Source organism: Mustelus asterias, chromosome 3 (genome assembly GCF_964213995.1).
Source record: "Mustelus asterias chromosome 3, sMusAst1.hap1.1, whole genome shotgun sequence".
In the NCBI taxonomy this organism is placed as follows: Eukaryota; Metazoa; Chordata; class Chondrichthyes; order Carcharhiniformes; family Triakidae; genus Mustelus; species Mustelus asterias.
In genome coordinates, this window is record NC_135803.1 from 76,252,054 (window position 1) to 76,270,775 (window position 18,722).

The window sequence follows — 18,722 nt, forward strand, 5'->3', positions numbered from 1 at the left end:
TAACCCAGGATAATTGTCCCAGGATAGCTGTGCTCCTGAGATAACAGCCCCAGGAAGACTGTAATTCTGGGATATTTGTAATCCTGGGATAACTGCCCTGGGCTAGCTTTAATCCTGGGATAATTGACTCACTATAGCTATAATCCCATGATAAGTATTCCGGGATGGTTGTCATTCTGGACTAGCAGTGATCCTTGATAATTGTCTTGGGTGTAATCCCGGGATAGGGAGGAAGGTTGCACAGTGATTAGCACTGCTGCCTCACAGCTCCAGGGACCTGGGTTCGATTCCCGGCTTGGGTCTGTGTGGAGTTTGCACATTCTCCCTACACCTGCATGGGTTTCCTCCGGATGCTCCGGTTTCCTTCCACAGTCTGAAAGACATGCTAGTTAGGTGAATTGGCCATGGTGAATTCTCCCTCAGTGTACCCGAACAGGCGCCAGAGTGTGGTGACTAGGGGATTTCCACAGTAGCCTCATTGCAGTGTTAATGTAAGCCTACTTGTGACACTAATAAATAAACTTTAAACAGTACTCCAGAGCTAGTTCTAGTCGAGGGAAAGCTGAACTCTGGGGATGGCTGTACTCCCGGGATAGCTGTAATCCCGGGATAGATGTCACTCTGGGATGGCTGTACTGGATGGCAGGTTTCTCGCTTGCTGCGCTCTGTATCGATTCGGTTGCCCCGGTAACGCTGCAATTGTTTGCTTTCAATCTCCGGGAGACAGGCGGCTCCGGGTTCTCCGCCCCGCCGCAGCAGCAGCAGCAGCAGCAACATGCCTTCCCCGGAGCCCTCCAGCCCCCAGAATCAGAGCCCCAAGACTTCAGACCAAATCCGGGGGCCGCTGGACTCGCCGGAACGCATCAGGGTGACAGCCGAGCCCAGCAGCTTGGAGCTCACAGCCCCGCCTGAAATGGGAGTTCAGGAGTGGCCGAATGGCTGGAAGTACGAGGGGGAGTTTGAAGGGAACCTCAAGCACGGGCAGGGGATCTTCCAGTGGGTCAATGGAGAGGTACGTGACCACAACCGGCAGCAAGATGGGACTGCACTTGGATTGACAAATAGCTCCATTTACCAGACCTATTTCCAACTATCGACCTCTCAAATCAAAATTTCAACATTGATGTTTCTGTCTTAACTACTTACTCCTGGGAGTGAATGCCACAACTTTAAACACTCGCTTGGCTCTCTGTTCTCAATCTATACCGTTAAATCTTTATGGTCAACAGTTTCCTTAACTACTGTAAACATACAAGTCTGGCCCATCCCTTTATAAATCTGTGCCGTTCAATTGAGAGGGGACATCAGGTATAGCCAGATCTACAAATCAAATAGTTACTATTGAGTAGAAGCATAGAATCTCTATATTGCTGAAGAAGGCCATTCAGCCCATTGAGTCTGTGCCACGGTGCCACCCCTCTCTAACATTCACAGTATTTTGCTTTGACTTGGCACAGTGGCACACTATTTAGTACTGTGCCTCACAGCGCCAAAGACCCAGGTTTAATTCCAGCCTCGGGTGACTGTGTGGAGTTTGCACGTACTCCGTGTCTGCGTGTGTTTCCTCCGGGTGCTCCGGTTTCCTCCCACTCTCCAAAGATGTGCGGGTTAGGTGGATTGGCCATGTTAAATTGACCCTTAGTGCGCCAAGATGTGTACATTAGGTGGGTTATGTGTGGGGGTTACGGGGATAGAGGCGGGGGGAATGGGCCTGGGTGGGATGCTTTTTCAGCGAGTCGGTGCAGACTTGATGGGCTTACTAGCTCCAAAAGCTAGAATTGTGAAACAAGATCAAGACATGCTGGAGAGTGGAAGGTATGGTTAATGTTTCAGATCAATGACTTGCTGAAAAAGCACCCCCCCCCCCCACCCCGCCACTGCTCTATCCCCATAACCCAATGTTGAAGTTTTGATTTGAGAGGTCAATAGATGGAAATAGGACTGGTAAATGGAGCTATTTGTCAGTCTGTGAGTCTAATGACCATTCCAGAGATCTGAAATTCTAACGCTCTGTAGATGCTGACAGACCAACTGAGTGTTTCAAGTATTTCTTGTTTTGATTTTGAAAAAGTTTATCGATGTGTAGTGCCAACAAACCCCAGCAGGGAACAAGGCGATGTTTTTGAGTCAGGAATGAGCCTGAATATTTTCAACATTCATTCTTTTGCTTTTCCAAGTTACATTCTCATAAAACTCCAACAGGTTGTTCAACATCATTTCCCTTTCATAAATCTATGTTGACTTTGCCCAATAACACCATTACTTTCTAAGTGTCCTGTTAGCATATCCTTTATTATAGATTCTAGTATTTTCCCTGCAACTGATGTCAGGCTAACAGCTCTGCAGTTCCCCGTCTTCTCTCTTCCTCCTTTCTTAAATAGTGGAGTTACATTTGCCACTTTCCAAATTGCATGAACCATTTCAGGATCTTTAGAATTTTGAAAGATGCATCCACTATCTCTACAGTCATCTCTTTCAGCATTCTGTGATGTACACCTTCAGATCCAGCAATTTTATCTACTTTAAATCCCATTAATTTCTCGAGTGCTTTTTTTTCACTAATATTAATATCTTGCAGTTCCTCATTTATACTCCATTATTTTTAGATTTTTAGCATTTTCTTCTGTGATGACAGATGCAGTGGGTGGGGCTATCTGCACACCCCCATGGCGTCTTTCGACGCAGCCCGCCGTTGGCTGGTGGCGTGATCTTCTCACCATCAATGGGGTTTCCCATTCTATGCACACTCCCCACCCCCACCCTCACCACCTCTGGGAAACCCGCAGCTTCACTGTAGACAGGAACAGACTGAAAATTCTGGCCAAAGTATTTGTTTAGCTTCTCTGCCATTTCCTTATTTGATGTTCAGGGTTAGTCAGGAAAAGTAATTTCCCAGTTTTGGAGCCACAAACCTGTCCACTGGGAACACTCGGTGCAAATTGTTTTCCAGTCCAATTTGTATGAGTGGGAATTTTGCTGAGTGGCAGGTTCTGCATTTGCAGTGTGGAAATTGGAATGAAGATTGAATACATGAAGATCAGGAAAACATACTTAATAAATGCAACTTTGTGTTGTTGCATCTCTTCTCCTTTTGAGCTCCTTCATCATCTAAGCAGTTCAAGAATTGACTTATTTTTGTATCCTTTCTTGTGTCGCACTGCCCCATCGTGACCATATGCATCTTATTATTGCAGTATTATATAGGGCACTTCTACAAAGATCATCGCCATGGAAACGGGACCTATGTCTGGCCAGATGGGAGCAAGTACACAGGAATGTTTTACTTGGATCGAAAAGATGGATATGGGACCTTAGAAATGAAGGATGGCTCGGTATTCCAGGTATTCAATAAGCTTAACCTATGCAGGGGAAAGAAGTGTTAAATATCTTTCTTGAAGGTGAGGTTTTCTTTTTACTCATTATCTAAATGTGACCATTTGCAGGCAAGGCCAGCAAATCACCCATTGCCCTTGAAAACAAGATGGTAGGTTTCCATCATGAACAGCTGCGACCCACGTAGTGTAGGCTATGTTGGAACTTCCGAGATTTTGATCTTGTGACAGTGAAGGGACAGCGATATAGTTCCAAGTCAGGATGATGAGAGACTTGGAGGGAAACTTGCAGGTGGTGGCATTCCCATGCATCTGATACTTTTTCCTTTCTAGGTGGCAGAGGTCAGGGGTTTGGGAGGTGCTGCGTATGAAGCCTTGGCATGTTGCTGAAATACAACCTGTGGATAACACACAGGCAGTCATGTTACACTTGTGATGAATGGAGTGAATGTTCCAGTGGTCAAAGTAAATTGTGTAGGCAGGAAAGAGTTCCCAAATTGGCATGGTTGGCAGAGAACCTCGCCCACCTATATGCATTGGGGATTGGTAGGCACACTGACTACTATTTCCAATCTGGGGCAAAATCAGATTAGCTAATAGCATGAATTTGAAGAACAGAGTGTCAATACACCATTTCTCCAGCAGTCCCACAATATATTGGGCCCGATTTTACCATCACATTGCGCCTGTTTTCGGGCACGAAAACTTGGTAAAGTCGAGTGTGAGGCGAGTAGCACGATCTGCACCCGTCTCCACGCCAGTTCACCCTTTACCAAGGCCCGAAAATGGACATGATCAGTACCGCGCCTGAAACAGGCATGATGGCCATTTAAATCCATTTGAATGCATTTAAATTGAATTAATGGGCTGCACGCCCAACTTTACCAGCACTTCCCCTTTACCACTGTGTTTGCCAATCCGGAATCAGCACAAAACAGAGATGCTCCATAAAAGCCCAATTTGGGCGCTCCGTCAGTGAGGGTTAGTGAGAAGGTAAGTGCGTAGCATCTGACGGCTCCCTGCTGCTTACGGGTGCCCTTTTGTTGCGGCCATTTTCTTTCTCGGGTTGGTGGCAGCTCTGTGAGTGTATGGGGGGTGGGGGGGTGGTGGGGGGCTGTTGCTCAGCAGGGTCTCCGATGTCTGATTTGCAGCACGGACTCGGGTCTCAGCACTGACCTCAGGTCTTGCGGTGCTGCTGGGTCCTAGCGCACTCAGCTCATTTCCAGCTGAAGCTTGTGCACAAAGACATGACAAATTGCACTGCTACAGACTCTCCACTTTTCAAGGAGCTGTGATTGTGGGGAGCATGTGGCTGGGGGAACTGGGGGGGGCTGTGATTGTGGGGAGCATGTGGCTGGGGGAATTGGGGGGGGCTGTGATTGTGGGGAGCATGTGGCTGGGGGAATTGGAGGGTATGGACAGTGACCGCCCCCCCCCCCCCCCCCCCCCCACCCCCCTCAAAGTATGAGATGGCTTTTGCGATGCAACCAATCGATCTTGCTGTTCTTTTGGTTGCTGCTGGAACTGAGGAGGAGGAGCTGGAGGAAGAATTGTGGGCACAGGAGGCCCGGGCCTTACCACTTGCAGGAGTAGTGGGAGACGACCACCAGAGGCAGGAGGTGGCCGCCATTCACCGGGGGGTGAGGGCGTAGGAAGAGGAGGGAGCAGAGACCTCCACGGCAGTTCGTGCACGAGTGTCATTTGAACAGATGTCGGACACCGTGTGCCGCCGACGTCTCCACCTCCAAAAGGAGACATTGCAACAGGGCGGCACGGTAGCACAGTGGTTAGCACTACTGCTTCACAGCTCCAGGGACCTGGGTTCGATTCCTGGCTTGGGTCACTGTCTGTGTGGAGTTTGCACATTCTCCTCGTGTCTGCGTGGGTTTCTTCCGGGTGCTCCGGTTTCCTCCCACAGTCCAAAGATGTGTGGGTTCGGTTGATTGGCCATGCTAAAATTGCCCCTTAGTGTCCTGAGATGCATAGGTGAGAGGAGTTAGCGGGTAAATATGTAGGGATATGGGGGTAGGGCCTGGGTGGGATTGTGGTCAGTGCAGACTCAATGGGCCAAATGGCCTCTTTCTGCACTGTAGGGTTTGTATGATTCTATGACACCTGTTGCAGGACCTGGCACCTAGAGGCAGAGGGAGGCACCCACTCTTGGTGCTGTCAAATTGATGGCTGCTCTGAACTTTTATGCGACTGGCTCCTTCCAGAGCCCAAGCGGAGATGTCTGTGACATCTCCCAGTCAGCCGTGCACACCTGTGTCAAGCAGGTCACAGAAGCCCTTTATGCCCAGGCTGGGCAATACATCAAATTTAACCTGGACCAGGCCCATCAGGAAGCCCAGGCTGCAGGGTTCGCAGCCATTGCAGGGATGCCTAACGTACAGGGGGCCATCAACTGCACCCATGTCGCCCTCGAGGCCCCCCTACAGAATCCACGAAGATTCACCAACAGAAAGGGGTTTCACTCCCTGAATGTTCAACTGGTGTGTGACCACAATATGAACATTATGCATGTCTGCGCAAGACGCCCAGGGAGTGTGCATGACAGCTTCATTGTCAGGAGCTCGGACATCCCGGAGGCATTTGAGGAGGAGCCCAGACTGCGGCGGTGGCTCGTGGGTGATATGGGTTACCTGCTTCGGACATGACTGATGACGCCTGTGTGGAGGCCTGTGTCTGAGGTGGAGACCCGCTATAATGAGGCCCGTGTAGCCACCCGCGCGATAGTAGAGAGGTGCATTGGGCTCCTTAAAATGCGATTCCGGTGCTTGGACTGATCTGGCGGGGCCTCCAATACAGCCCAGTGATCTGTTCCCGCATAGTGGTCGTGTGCTGTGCCTTGCACCATCTGGCTCTACAGAAAGGTGACATATTGGAGGAGGAGGGCGTGGAGGCTGACCAGTTGAGCGTCGCTGGGAAGGATGACCAGCAGGAGGAGGAGGAAGAAGAGGAAGAGCACTCCGAGGAACAGCACCCAGGCGCTGGAGGGCTGGCAGTTCAAATGAAGCATGCGAGGGTGGCTACGGAGGCCCTGATACCCAGGCAATTCAATTGCTAAGGGCTTGTGTCTGTGGGTTCCATCCACACCCCCCAAAATTCCTTCTATCCCCTACAACACTATCGCACCAGAGTGGTGGGCCTGGATACTCTGTGTTAGCGAGTTTTCTGGCAGGCAGGAGGGTGATGACAACTTGCTAAGCGCCATTATGATGATGCAAACTAGTCTGACTCCTACCTGAGCTCCACATGTACGCTGGCACCTGGGCCCACGTAGTGGGTAAGGGATCTGAAACCCCCATACAGGGCGCTGGGGCGGGTGGCGTTGGGGACGGGAGGGAATCGCTCATGGGTTCTGGGGAACCAGTGGCTTCCTTTACTCAGTGAGACAGCATTGAGGGACCTCCCCAACTGACATCAACATGAAGCATCCCTCCAGGGATCATCAATGGAAGAGGATTCCTATTCGAGACAAATCTCAGACAAATTAGTCACAGGTGGGTGGGGGTGAAAAAACATTTAATTGCAATAAAGGTGTTTAAATAAGATGTTCTAACATAAAAACTTGTGAACAGAAAACGTTAAGGTGCTTAAATATCTTTTTAACTAGTGCAGCCCTTCACCTGTGGCCTACCACTACGTCTCAGTGATTCCCCAGAATGTACATTGGAGGTGAAGGGGGCCAGCTGCCTATCTCGCCCCGTGGCCTGTGATGCGCGTGGCAGGCATCCTCTGGAGGTCCTCGATCTTGAGGGCCCTGGCCTGCTTGCAGGTGTCTGGGATGTTTCCATGACACCCTCTTCATCCCACTGCCCCGGTGTCAGGGAGGGGGAGTCAGAAGGTGTATCCACAGCCACAGTCTACTGGCTGGAAGGCCCCATCGTGGGCGCAAGCTTTCCTCCTCCCTTGGGGTTCCTGTGGCCCCTGGGTCACTTCATGGAATGGCAGTGCTTCTGCAGTGAGCTCCAGAAGCTCCGGCATCACCTGGCACTGCCAGTCCTGGAGGGTCACCTGCGTCTTACCCATGGTGGTCGAGCCCTCTGCAATGGCCACTTAAGTCGGGGGCCACCTCTCACTGGCCACAGCAAGTGTCCTCTGAGACTGGACCACGATCTGCAACCCCTCAGCTGTGGCCCTCTGAGACTCTATTCTCATTCCATTCACATAGCTGTAAAGACGCCCCTTAAAGGTCACTATCGTATCTGCGTCTGCGACCTCCCCCGGCAGCGAGTTCCAGGCACCCACTACTCTCTCTGCACAAATAAACATGCCTCGTACATCACCTTTAAACCTCGCCCCTTGCACCTGAAACTGGTGGCCCTGAGAAGTTGCCTCAAAGTGAGTGGAGGAATGACAGGTGCTCACCTCTTGACGGCAGCCCGACCATGCTGTCACTGACAGCCCGCATCACCCCTTCTCTTGAGAGCTCCAACGTCCACTCCTCAAAGGGGGTAAGGACCGAGGTCTGACTTACCACCTCTCACGGGTGTTATGGTCGATCTTCTCCTGTGGAGATAGAAGGAACCATGAAAGAAATGGTGGCGTGACTCCTGCAGCGTATCAGGTGGTGGCCCTTAGAGGACAAGCACAGTGAGGCTCTTGGGGGGGATGGGGGGGGGGTGCGGGGGCGGATAGAAAGGAGCTGCTTGGGGGTTTTGGAGGTCAGGAGCTGGAAGCATGCAGGGTGCTGGGGATGGGAGGATCTGGAAGATGCAAGATGGGAAGATGCAAGATGGGGTTCAGCACTCAGCCTTGCTGCATGGATGAAGTCATTGACATTTTTCCTGCACTGCTTCCCAGGGGGGCCAGTGCCCTGGCACTGACCAAGGCAGCAACTGCCTCCCAGGCTGCATTTCCATTAGAACCTCTGGGTCTGCCTTCTCCTGCGGGGAGGAGGGTGTCCCACCTCACCTCTGCTGCATCCAGTAGCCTCCCCAGGTTGCCCTCAGAAAATCGGGGGCTGGTGATCGCACATTTTGTGCAGGAATGCTTGCCTGCCTGTCCATTCTTGGGTTTTTAATGGAGCTGCCCCTCGTTAGGGCAGATCAGTTGCAGGCAGTTTGGCAGAGCATTCCAGCAAGTTCCATGCAGTTTGCTTGTTAGCATTGAGGGGAAGGCAAGTGATCACTTGCAGGTGTGCTGATGGGGAGGGCAGGGGGGTGGATCAGTGCCTCAATAATTGGGGACTCTGCCTGAGATCAGTGGGGAAGCAGAGGAGGACCACTGCCACTCTTCCTGAGATCAGTAGGAGGAAGGGGGGGTCCGCTGCCACTCTACCTGAGATTGGTGGGGAGAAGGGGGGAGGGACCTGCAATCAGTCTGGGTGGGGGGGATAAGGGGGTCAGTAATGTTGTGGGCAGTGGGGTAATGTCTGTGGGAGGCATTATCTGGGCCGGGAGGGGTGTGGCAGGAGAGCATTATTCTATCATTGTTTTCTGCGCATGTGCAGTTGGAGACGCCGATTGGAGCTGCAGGGTTTCGGGTGTGTTAAGCTCCGCTCACAGGCTTGTGCAGCGCGCTTCAGAATTGCTATTTTTCAGGCACAGTGCGTATGGGGGCGCCTCAGAACGGGTCTAAAAGTCAGACCTGAAACACTCCCAGTTTCAAGTCCGCCCAGCGCTTAGAATCAAAATGGTAAAATAGGGCCCAATGTGTCTGTTTCTGTCTGGGGTTTACCATGTTTCTGTTGAGGGCTGTTCAGCTTTAAGAGCAATAAAGGGAGATAAAGGATAAAGAAATCAACATGGAGAGGATAGATTGAGATAATGCAAACTAAGAGAAGCTAGGGAAGAGATAGAGGCATGAAGATAAATAGATCTATACTATGTAAATTAATTGCAAAAGAGAATAGTGCAAGAGATCTGGTAGCTAATATGATTCATATATATAAAAAGAGCAATGGAACAAGTCAAGAGAACTATAGATCAGTTAACTTAATGCAGAAAAGATAATGGAATCCTTGCTCACTGATTTCATAGGAGAACGTGTCAAAGGCAAAAATGTAATAAAGAGTAATCAGCCACTTCTCAAAAGTGCCAATCATGCTAGCCCAACTTTATTGAGTTTTTTGAAGAAATAACAGGAACATCATAAAATTTATTAGGAATTAAGAGCAGGAGTAGGCTCTTCAGCTCTTCAGGCCTGTCCCACCAGCCAATAAGATCATGACTGATCCGATTGTGACCTTAGCCTGATTTTCTTTCCTGCTTACTCTCCCAACCCTTGACTCTCTTGTGGATCATAGGTCTGTCTAACCCGAACTTGAATATATTCCATGACCCAGAGCACACTCCTAGTAAGGGAAGAGAATTCCAAAGACTAAAAATCCTCCTCATCTTAAGTGGGAGACTAACTATTTTAAACTGTATCCCCCTAGTTCCAGATTCCCCCTTAAGTGAACCATCCTCTCAGTATCTACCCTGTCAAGTTCCCTCAGAAACTTGTATGTTTTAATAAGATCACCTCTCATTTTCCTAAATGCCAATGAGTATAGGCCCTAAACTCATTGAGCCCTGCTCAACCTTTCTTCATGAAGACAACACCTTCATCCTAGGAATCAGCTAATGAATCTTCTATGAACTGCTTTCAATTCAAATATATCCCTCCTTATCAAGGAGAACAGAACCATATGCAGTACGTGAGGTGTGTTCTCACCAATAGATGTAGCAAGATATCCCTACCTTTATGCTCCATCCATCTTGCAAAAGAGGCAAGAGTAGACATGGGTAAGGTAGTGGATATAATATACTTAGGCTTTCAAAAGACCTTTGATAGCACCACATAGTGGATTGATGACTAAGGTCGGAGCATGGGGAGTCAGGGAAAGAAAACCAGCTACAGAAGAAAAACTTGGGCCAGAATTTTACTGCCCTGCCCACAACGGGAAGCGGAACCAGCGAGGGGCTGAACATGGAAAGGTCCGTTGACCTCGGGTGGGATTTTACGGTTTTGGGACAAGCGAGGCTGTAAAATCCTGCCCTTGGATTAAATGCTATTAATCAGATCTGGTGGAAGATAGGACGTGGCATTCCACAGTGCTGGGGCCCCTGTTGTTCAGCATTTACATTTACAATGATTTGGATTCTATAATCATAGTATGAAATCAAAATTTGTGATGGCACCAAAATTGGTGCTTTACAGTTAACAACATAGAGCTCCAGGAACAAAATACATAAAATACATCAACAAACTTGTAGAATGGGTGTGCAAATGCCAAATTAATTTCAATGTACATAAGTGCAAGACACTGCAGTTTGGTAGGAGGACGATGGGGATCACAGTTGTTTGGACAACTGGGATAGAGGAATAGAAAGATCTGGGGATACAGGTTATCAAATCATTAAAAGTAGCAATGCCATTCAAAGAAAAGCTATAAACATACAAGCAAAACAGGAGGGTTTATTTGAAGAAGAATAGAATACAAAAGTCAAACATAGGAGAATGATGATTGTGTGACCTGATAGAAATCCTTAAAAAGTTGATGGAACTCAATGGAGTAGATGTAGAGAAGGCGTTTCCATTTGGGCAGAAATGAAAAACTAGGGACCATAAATATAAGCTAGGTAATATTAAATCCAATGAGGAAATTTGGAAAGAATAAAATTATGGTGAGAGATTGCAGAGCTCTGAGATGTAGAGGGATCTGGGTGTCCTAGTGCATTACAAAAGGCAAGTCATTCAACAACCCAGTAGAATGTTCTTGTTTATTGTGAGGAGAATTGAATACAAAAGTATTCTGGAGTACTATGTACAGCAGAGTGCCCAAAACATTGATCGCAGTTGACTGGTCAATCAGGAACTAGTTTCCAGTTCACCGCATGCATTCTGTGCACTGAAAACTCAGCACATGCATGGTGCAGCTTTCAGCTCAGTGGGAAAGGTAAAAGTAAACTTTACATGAAGATACCATAGAAACAACTGTTGTGCATTTTTGGTGAAGGCAACTGCAAAATTTATCCATAAGATGCTTCCCATGTGTTGAAAGCAGAATGCAGTTCGTGTATATTTAAAATACTTTCACTTGTTAACTAGGTTGGCAATGGGTTAGATAGTAGCCTTGATGCTTTGAAGTCAGATTTTGCTCAGGTTGATGAAAAGTAACTCTCACCTAGCCTTGTTGAGGTATCCTTGACTGCATATTTGTAAGATTTTAACCCTTAGGGTTCAATCGAGTTCCTAGTGGGTAAGGATTGACAGCACAAAACTGTCCTCACTTATTCACATCCATGTTAAAAATAAAAGACATCCTAGACCCATAGAATAAGTGCCAACTGAATATTAAACAACATTAAACCTTTGCTACTTCGGGTACCAAAGCGTATGTTATGTCACAGGATTTGTAATCCAGATGCCTGGATTAATGATCTGGAGGACAAAGTTCACAACCCATCATGCAATTGTAAAATTTAAATTCAATTAATTAAACCAGGTTAAAATTCCGATGACCACAAAAGTACCAGAATGGTGTAAAAATCCATTTGCTTTATCGATGCCCTTTAGGGAAGGAAATCTTTACATAATAGTGGAAGAATGTTCTTGGTTCATTTTCCTTCTTTTAATCCGTAGCAGGCAGTATACGGCTTATATTGTGCAACATGTTTGAATGTCCCTGTGTGGGATGGTGGGAAGACAGCACTGGTGGATCGTCTTAGGGTGACTATCAAAAAAAATAGATCTCAAGTCACTAAAGTCTGGGCACCCCTGGTGTGGAGTACTGGTCTCCTTATTTAAGGAAGGAACATTGGAACCAGTTCATAGAAGGTTTACTAGATTAATACCTGGAATGGGTGAATTGTCTTATGAGGAAACATTGGACAGCTAGACCGATATTTGCTAGAGTTTAGAATGGTAAGAGGTGACTTGATTGAAACATATCCTAAGGGGTCTTAACAGGGTAGATGTGGAGATGATGTTTCCTCTTGTGAGAGAATCTAGAACTAGGTGTCACTGTTTTAAAATAAATTTAAGGCAGAGATGAGAGTATTTTTCTCTCTGCGGGCGGTGAGTCTTTGAAGTTCTCTTCCTCAAAAGACAGTGGAAGCAGAGACTTTGATTATTTTTAAGGCAGTACTAGATAGATTCTTGATAAGCAAGGGGGTGAAAGGTTGTTGGGAGTAGGTGGGAGGTTACAATCAGATCAGCCATGAACTTATTGAATGGCAGAGAAGGGTCAAGGGACCAAGTGGCCAAGGCCTGCTCTTAATTCATATGTTTGGAGGGTTGTAAGGAATTTAGGATAAATTTCCATACTCAGCATGGTGAGAATGTGAAACTCATTGGCTGGAATTTTACCGCACGCCCACTCTGGAATCAGGGCGGGTGAGGCTCGCAGAATGGCATTCTCAGTTGGCCTCAGATGGGATCTTATGGGCCTCGGGCAGGCATGCTGGTAAAATTCAGGCAATTGTCATGTGGAGTAAGCTGAGGTGAATAGTATAGATGTGTTCAATGGGAAGCTAGGTAAGCACATGGGGGAAGAAGGAATTGAAGTAGTCCCCACAAGCCATCCCTCTTCCTATCGTGGTCCCTCAGTGGCCTCTTCCTCCCTCAGCTATACATTCCCTGGACCATTTTGGAACTGGTGCATTGTTGTATACTGTTCAGTTCAGTTGGCTGGATAGCTGGTTTGTGATGCAGAGCAATGGCAACAGCGTGGGTTCAATTCCCGTACAGGCTGAGGTTATTCATGAAGGCCCCATCTTCTCAATCTTGCCCCTCACCTGAGGTGTGGTGACCCTCAGGTTAAAATCATCACCAGTCAGCTCTCTTCCTCAAAGGAAGAGGCAGCCTATGGTCATTTGGGACTCTGGTGACTTTCCCTTTTACTGTTCCACCACTAATCTTCCTGTGCAGTAGTGTAGTGATCAAGGGTCTAATGTAGGATGAGCTGTAGGTCACATGTACCCCACATAACCTGGTGATCCAGCAGTGTTTTTCTGATACCCTGTTCGTTACTTGTTTCTTCAATTTGATTATTATGGGGGATGACAGGGCTGTCACTCACAGTCTGGTACATTCTAAATTGGAACTCTGAGATTAGTAATTTGAGATACATTCAAACTAATGGAAACGTGGCTTAAAATTTACACTGATGGGGTCTGGCAGTGATTATATTACTGCCTCACAACCCATAGGTAATGAATGCCATTAGACAAGTTGTGAAATTGAAGTCAATAGATCTGGTCACCACCGCCCCAACTACTGGCTAAGTAAATACATAGTGGCATATGAATTGTTCATTGTGGTTATTAGCCCATTCGACTGAGTTGCATGATCCAACAGGATAATCCGGGTGCTACATTTGGCAAAGGTGTCCCAGGATTAGGGAAGTGGACAATTACTATCCAGAGGACCCTCTTCCCACCGAGCTCCCAGAAAAGTCAGGAATGTGGAACAGCAGCAGCTGCATGGACATTCCCAGCCAAAATTATGAAGCACTTTGCGACCTAACGAGATACTATATGAATGCAAGATCATGCTGTAGAAACATAGAAAAACTAAGCACAAAACAGGCCCTTCGGCCCCACAAGTTGTGCCGAACATATCCCTACCTTTTATAACCCTCCATCCTATTAAGTCCCATGTACTCATCCAGGAGTCTCTTAAAAGACCCTATTGATTTTGCCTCCACCACCACTGATGGCAGCCGATTCCACTTGCCCACCACCCTCTGAGTGAAAAACTTCCCCCGAACATCTCCCCTGTACCTACCCCCCAGCGCCTTAAACCTGTGTCCTCTCGTAGCAGCCATTTCCACCCTGGGAAAAAGCCTCTGAGAGTCCACCCGATCTATGCCTCTCAACATCTTATATACCTCTATTAGGTCTCCTCTCATCCTACGTCTCTCCAGGGAGAAAAGACCGAGCTCCCACAGCCTATCCTCATAAGGCATGCCACTCAATCCAGGCAACATCCTTGTAAATCTCCTCTGCACCCTTTCAATCTTTTCCACATCCTTCCTGTAATGAGGCGACCAGAACTGAGCACAGTACTCCAAGTGGGGTCTGACGAGGGTCTTATATAGCTGAATCATTATCCCCGGACTCCTAAACTCAATCCCTCGATTGATAAAGGCCAGCACACCATACGCCTTCTTAACCACCTCCTCCACCTGCGGGGCCGATTTTAGAGTCGTATGGACCCGGAGCCCAAGGTCCTTCTGATCCTCTACAGTACTAAGAGTCTTTCCCTTTATATTGTACTCCTGCAGCCTCTGATCTCCTGGTTTGATGAAACTTCTTTCATAATAAATGAAAATGCATTATCCCTGGACCATTCCGCCTCACATTGTATTCTCTGTAACCTGGAATTTTTCTTTTTCTTCTTCGTTTAGGGGCTTTATAAAGCCGATGAGCGTTTTGGCCCTGGAGTATTGACCTATCCCAGTGGCCGCCAAGATGTGGGCCTGTGGTACCGGAATCACCTCATCAGGCTCTGTTCCAAAATTCCAGGAGCCTTCACGGTGAAGGATCACCCACTTTATAATTCTGACATCAAAGAGCTTGACATCCCACTCAAAACCTACAAGGAGAAGTACTTCTGGAGAAATGACCCTGAAGAGGACCCCTTCTTCTACCCTTACAAAAAGTTACTCTTTGATGACAACTACACTCTGCCTGCCGAGATTGGGACTTACTCCACAGATGCAGACCACTTGCCTCTTACTCGGTCTTACACGAGAGACGGTGACAGACATTTCTTTCAAGAAGAAGAAGAACTGGGAGATGAGGACAGAACAGATAAAGTCACCATCACAAACCAAACTCCTTTGATGGTTAAAATGCAGCTGCACATCCATAGGCATAGGTATACCACTCTAGATTATTCTGGGATGTTAGCCAAGTATTAGTGGTATATGATGTACATACTTTGTTCATGTGTTCCTTGATCGTGCAAGTTTTATCTCCTTTCCTCCAGGCAGCGGGAGGATGGGCAAAGTCCTCCTCCCAGGCCTCTTCACTGTAGCATGAATGGAGAAGAGACTAGGAACTGAATTGCTTTAGCAACTATCCCCTCCCCGATACAGCCTCAATCTCTACATATGAACTAACACTTCAGTGCAGTACTGAGGGAGTGCAGCACTGTCTGAGGTGCCATGGCACGTTAAACCATGGCCCTGTCTGCCCTCTCAGGTGGACATAAAAGATCCAGTGACATTATCTCGGCAAAGGGACAAACAGTTCTTCCCTGGTGTACTGATCAATATTCATCCCTTAACCAGCATACCTGAAGCAAAAACAATGGGGTAAATTTTCCAGTCACATTTCTTCACAAGTTCTGAAGCACTGTAAGACATCCAGAGGCACTACATCAATGCAAATACTTTATTTTTTGAACACTTCTAGTCTGTTTTTGTTTTGGGTTAGATTGTACTGAAGTACAATGTATGGAAGCAGGCCATTCTGCTCAACAAGACCATATCAATGTTTATGTTTCACATGAGCCTCCCTCTACCTTTCCTAGTCTAACCCCTTCAACAAATCCATTGACTTATTTCTCCCTCATGGTTATCAAACTTCCCCTTCATTGCATCTATATTAATCACCTCAGCTACTCCCTGTGGTAATAAGTTCGATATTCTAAGCACCTGTGGGTAGCATTTCTTCTGAACTCCCTGTTGAGTTTTTCAGTGACTATCTTATATTTTTGACCTGATTCTAATCTCACCTGGAAGTGAAAACATCTGGGGTGATTCTCCCAGCCCGCAGCCTCTCACCCCCCACCAGGAGTGGTTCACTCCAGCAGGATGCAGTATAGCTCCCCATTTGCAGGAAGCTATACTAAACGCCCCACTGACCCTGCTGGAGTGAAGGGGGGGGGGGGCAATTGAGGCCCCCCAGAGGGTCGGGTGCTGGGGGTGGGTTTCCCCTGGGCATTGCCACCTTGGCAGTGTCAGCCTGGGCCCCCTAGCACTGCCCAAGGGGCAAAGTGCCAATGCCCAGGGGCATCTTGGCACTGGCCACTAGGCATAGGGCAATGTCAAGAGGGGAGCGCCTAATGGTCGGGGCCTCTGAGGAGTGATCGGTGGCGAATCCCACTGCCACTCTGCACTCAGCGGTGACAGAGGTGGGGGGGGGGGGGAGGGCAACGATCAGGGCTGGCCATCAGGGTGGGGCAACCTGCATGGGGGGCGGGTTGGGGCTGCAGTGAGGGGGGGGGTATGTGCTGCCGGTGGGTGAGGGAGGGGGGAAAAAAAAATCAGGAGATGGGGGCAGTTGGGGGAATTGAGGCTGGCCCGGGCATGTTCGGAGGGCTAGCGATCGGTACGTAGGGGGGGCGGCAGGGTGGGGCTCGTATGGCCAGCAATGCGGGGGTCGCGGGACTGGCCAGCAATCAAGCTGGCCAGCAATCGGGAGACTGGCAGACAGGGCCTACTGCATATGCGCTGACCTCAGTGATAACAGATCTGCACTTGTGCAGTGGCCCGTTCAGTGCTATGCTGCCAGCCTCTCCGGCGGCAATAGGCCCCGACCCTCCTTTTCAATGGGATTTACAGAGTGTGGGAGATTCATTTTGAAACTCCTGCTGAAAAAACAGCGGGATTTACTCCAGTTTTTACATGAATTCGGCACTTAGAATTTTTGGGGGTGAATTGCCCCCATCTTCTCTACGCTTACCCTTTCATAATCTAAGAGACCTCTGTTAGGTCACCTGTCAGTCTTTCTCTCCAGAGAAAAGAGACCCAGCCTGTTCAATCTTTCCTGATTTGCAGAACCTCCCAGTTTTGGCACCATCCCAGTAGCACTCTCTCCCCTATCTCCATATCACTTCTATAACATTGAGAAATTTGCACAGAACTCCAAGTGTTGTAGCACCAGATAAGTTTACCATGAGGGGATGAATTTTCACTTTGGGGTTGGAAAACAGGAGTCCTTACTCTGCCTGTGAGGGGAAACAGTCACTCATTGGAATTTTTGTCAGGGCACCAGGAAGGCAAAGAACAGCTGGGACCAGTATTCTTAACTCTCCGTTTCACTAGTGTTCCATTTTAAAGTGTACAAGACCAATTCAGACCAGTATTCTTATTTCCCCATTTTATTGCTTTTTCCTTCTGGGAACCTTTTTGATTGGCATAGAGACAGGTTCCCTGCCCAGGCTGGCAGACAGGTTCCCAAAGCTGGAGGGCCAATCAGAGGCCAGCTTGCATTGAATGGTAAGTAACTGAGCGGGTAGTTCAGCATGAAGGTGGCCTCTCAACATCTTTTTAAAATTAAATTCAAAATGGAGAAAGCAGCCAGTCCACAGCAGTTTGGTGGGGGCAAGTGGGGGGAGAGGGTAACCCCTCTACAGGGATTGCTACACCTGCACATCCTGCCACTCAGGCCTACCTGCCTCCCAATGGCCCTCCTTAACTTACTTTCAACAAGGCTCTTAATGAGCCCGATTGGCTAGCTGCCTTGTCCTGTCAGCCTGGAATTAACCTCAGACAAAATGGGTCAGGAAACTAGCATGTCAACCTGTTTTGATACTTCCAAGCCCTGTCCACCTACCCCTCTTCTGAATCTTAGCAGGTCCACAATATCTCTGCTTTCAAATTCTATCCCCCGAGCAATTTGTCCTCCTTTGCTTTTTGTGGCCTTGTTAACTTGCATTGTTGCAATGGGTTGATTTGTCAGGCAGTGCCCGGTGCACGCAGAGATACATGGCACACGGAGGATTGGAGCACATGGAGTACATGTGGCTGCTAATAGTTGGCAGTGGGATGGGAATGGGGGGGGAGAGGGGGTTGGGGGGGGGGGGGGGGATTGGTGCAGAAAATGAACAGTAGTTAAGAGGAGCCCAACAGCAAAATGCCCCTTCTTGCAGAGAGTGGAAAGGGGGAGGATGGCACAGAGGGGGCAATGTTTGGGGGAATGGAATAAGAAAGGCATGACATTGGAGGATGGACTGGAACACGTAGATAACATCAGAGCAATTTGTGAGATGAGGATGTTATGAGGAATGAATGGAATGTGATGGATATAGAATGAGAGGGTTGGCCTGGGAAGGATAGCATAGGAATTTAAAGCAGTAACGGTTGCAATAAAGATACCAATATCACTGCAAATATTTTGCAGGTCTCTTGTAGTAATAAACTGGAAATAAAATATTCTGGATGTAGGAAAGGAAAACAGAAAATGATAGAAATAGCAGAAAAAAAGCAAAGATAACAGGATAAATTTTCCAGTTATGTCCAGCTTGGGAATTGTAGTGGGCAGGACAGACAGTTCGATGGATCATTGAAAGGTCCACTGATCCCCGACAGGAATTTCTGGTCTTGGGTGGGCAGGACAGGAAATTCCCACCAATGCTTCAGGGTGATTATTGATGATTGATCTGCAGTGTTAACTCTGTTTCTCTCTCCACCAATGCTGCTTGAACTGCTGACTATTTCCAGAAATTTCT

General features: G+C 48.0%; 1 protein-coding gene across 1 annotated transcript in view; it reads left to right on the plus strand.

Annotated features, from left to right (window-relative positions):
- Positions 1–680: 680 nt before the first annotated feature.
- Positions 681–18,722, plus strand: part of ankmy1 (ankyrin repeat and MYND domain containing 1) — an 80,890-nt gene continuing 62,848 nt past the window's right edge. Inside the window, exons 1-3 of the mRNA XM_078210132.1 lie at positions 681–1,012; positions 3,195–3,341; positions 14,671–15,143. Coding sequence (XP_078066258.1) covers positions 776–1,012; positions 3,195–3,341; positions 14,671–15,143 — 857 coding nt within the window. The 5' untranslated portion in view covers positions 681–775. The remainder of the gene's footprint in view (positions 1,013–3,194; positions 3,342–14,670; positions 15,144–18,722) is intronic.